Raw genomic sequence first — 469 nt, forward strand, 5'->3', positions numbered from 1 at the left:
CCGACCCAGCAGGACTTCAGTCCCAAGCCTGCAGCATTCCCGGGCAGCCAACCCACCAGCACACCCACGGACGTCACCGATGTCAACCTGTGACCAGCCCCGTCCCAGTGACCCCTCCACAGCTCCCTGCACCCCCAGCTCCCTGCACCCCCTGCCCAGCCCGTCCTTCCCGCCGGGATGTGGAGCTGGAGCCGCACTTGGATCCCAGAGCTGCTCGTGGTTGGGGTGCAGTGACTGCTCCTGTGGTGTCAGGGCATGAGAACTGTGTTGTGGGGGTTGCAGGACCCCGAGGAAGGTGGAATTGTTTCCCTCTTGGTGTTCCCTGGAGCCTGCTGGGCTGTTCCCTGGCTCTTGGAGTGTTTACAGTGACTTCCCACCCCAGGAATCATGAAGAGTGAGCCCCGACCCTGCCCTGCAGGACCAGAACCCTCAGAGCCCCCAGAGCAGGGGCTGTGGCTGCAGGGGTTGG

At 64.2% G+C, this 469-nt stretch overlaps 1 protein-coding gene across 1 annotated transcript in view; it reads left to right on the plus strand.

Moving 5' to 3' along the window:
- Positions 1-93, plus strand: part of LOC103799979 (G1/S-specific cyclin-D3-like) — a 7,594-nt gene extending 7,501 nt beyond the window's left edge. The window contains 1 exon segment of the mRNA XM_009072337.1: positions 1-93. This exon segment is cut by the window's left edge and continues 12 nt beyond it. Coding sequence (XP_009070585.1) covers positions 1-93 — 93 coding nt within the window.
- The last annotated feature ends 376 nt before the right edge of the window (positions 94-469 follow it).

This window comes from Acanthisitta chloris, unplaced genomic scaffold (genome assembly GCF_000695815.1).
Source record: "Acanthisitta chloris isolate BGI_N310 unplaced genomic scaffold, ASM69581v1 scaffold27973, whole genome shotgun sequence".
NCBI classification, from domain to species: Eukaryota; Metazoa; Chordata; class Aves; order Passeriformes; family Acanthisittidae; genus Acanthisitta; species Acanthisitta chloris.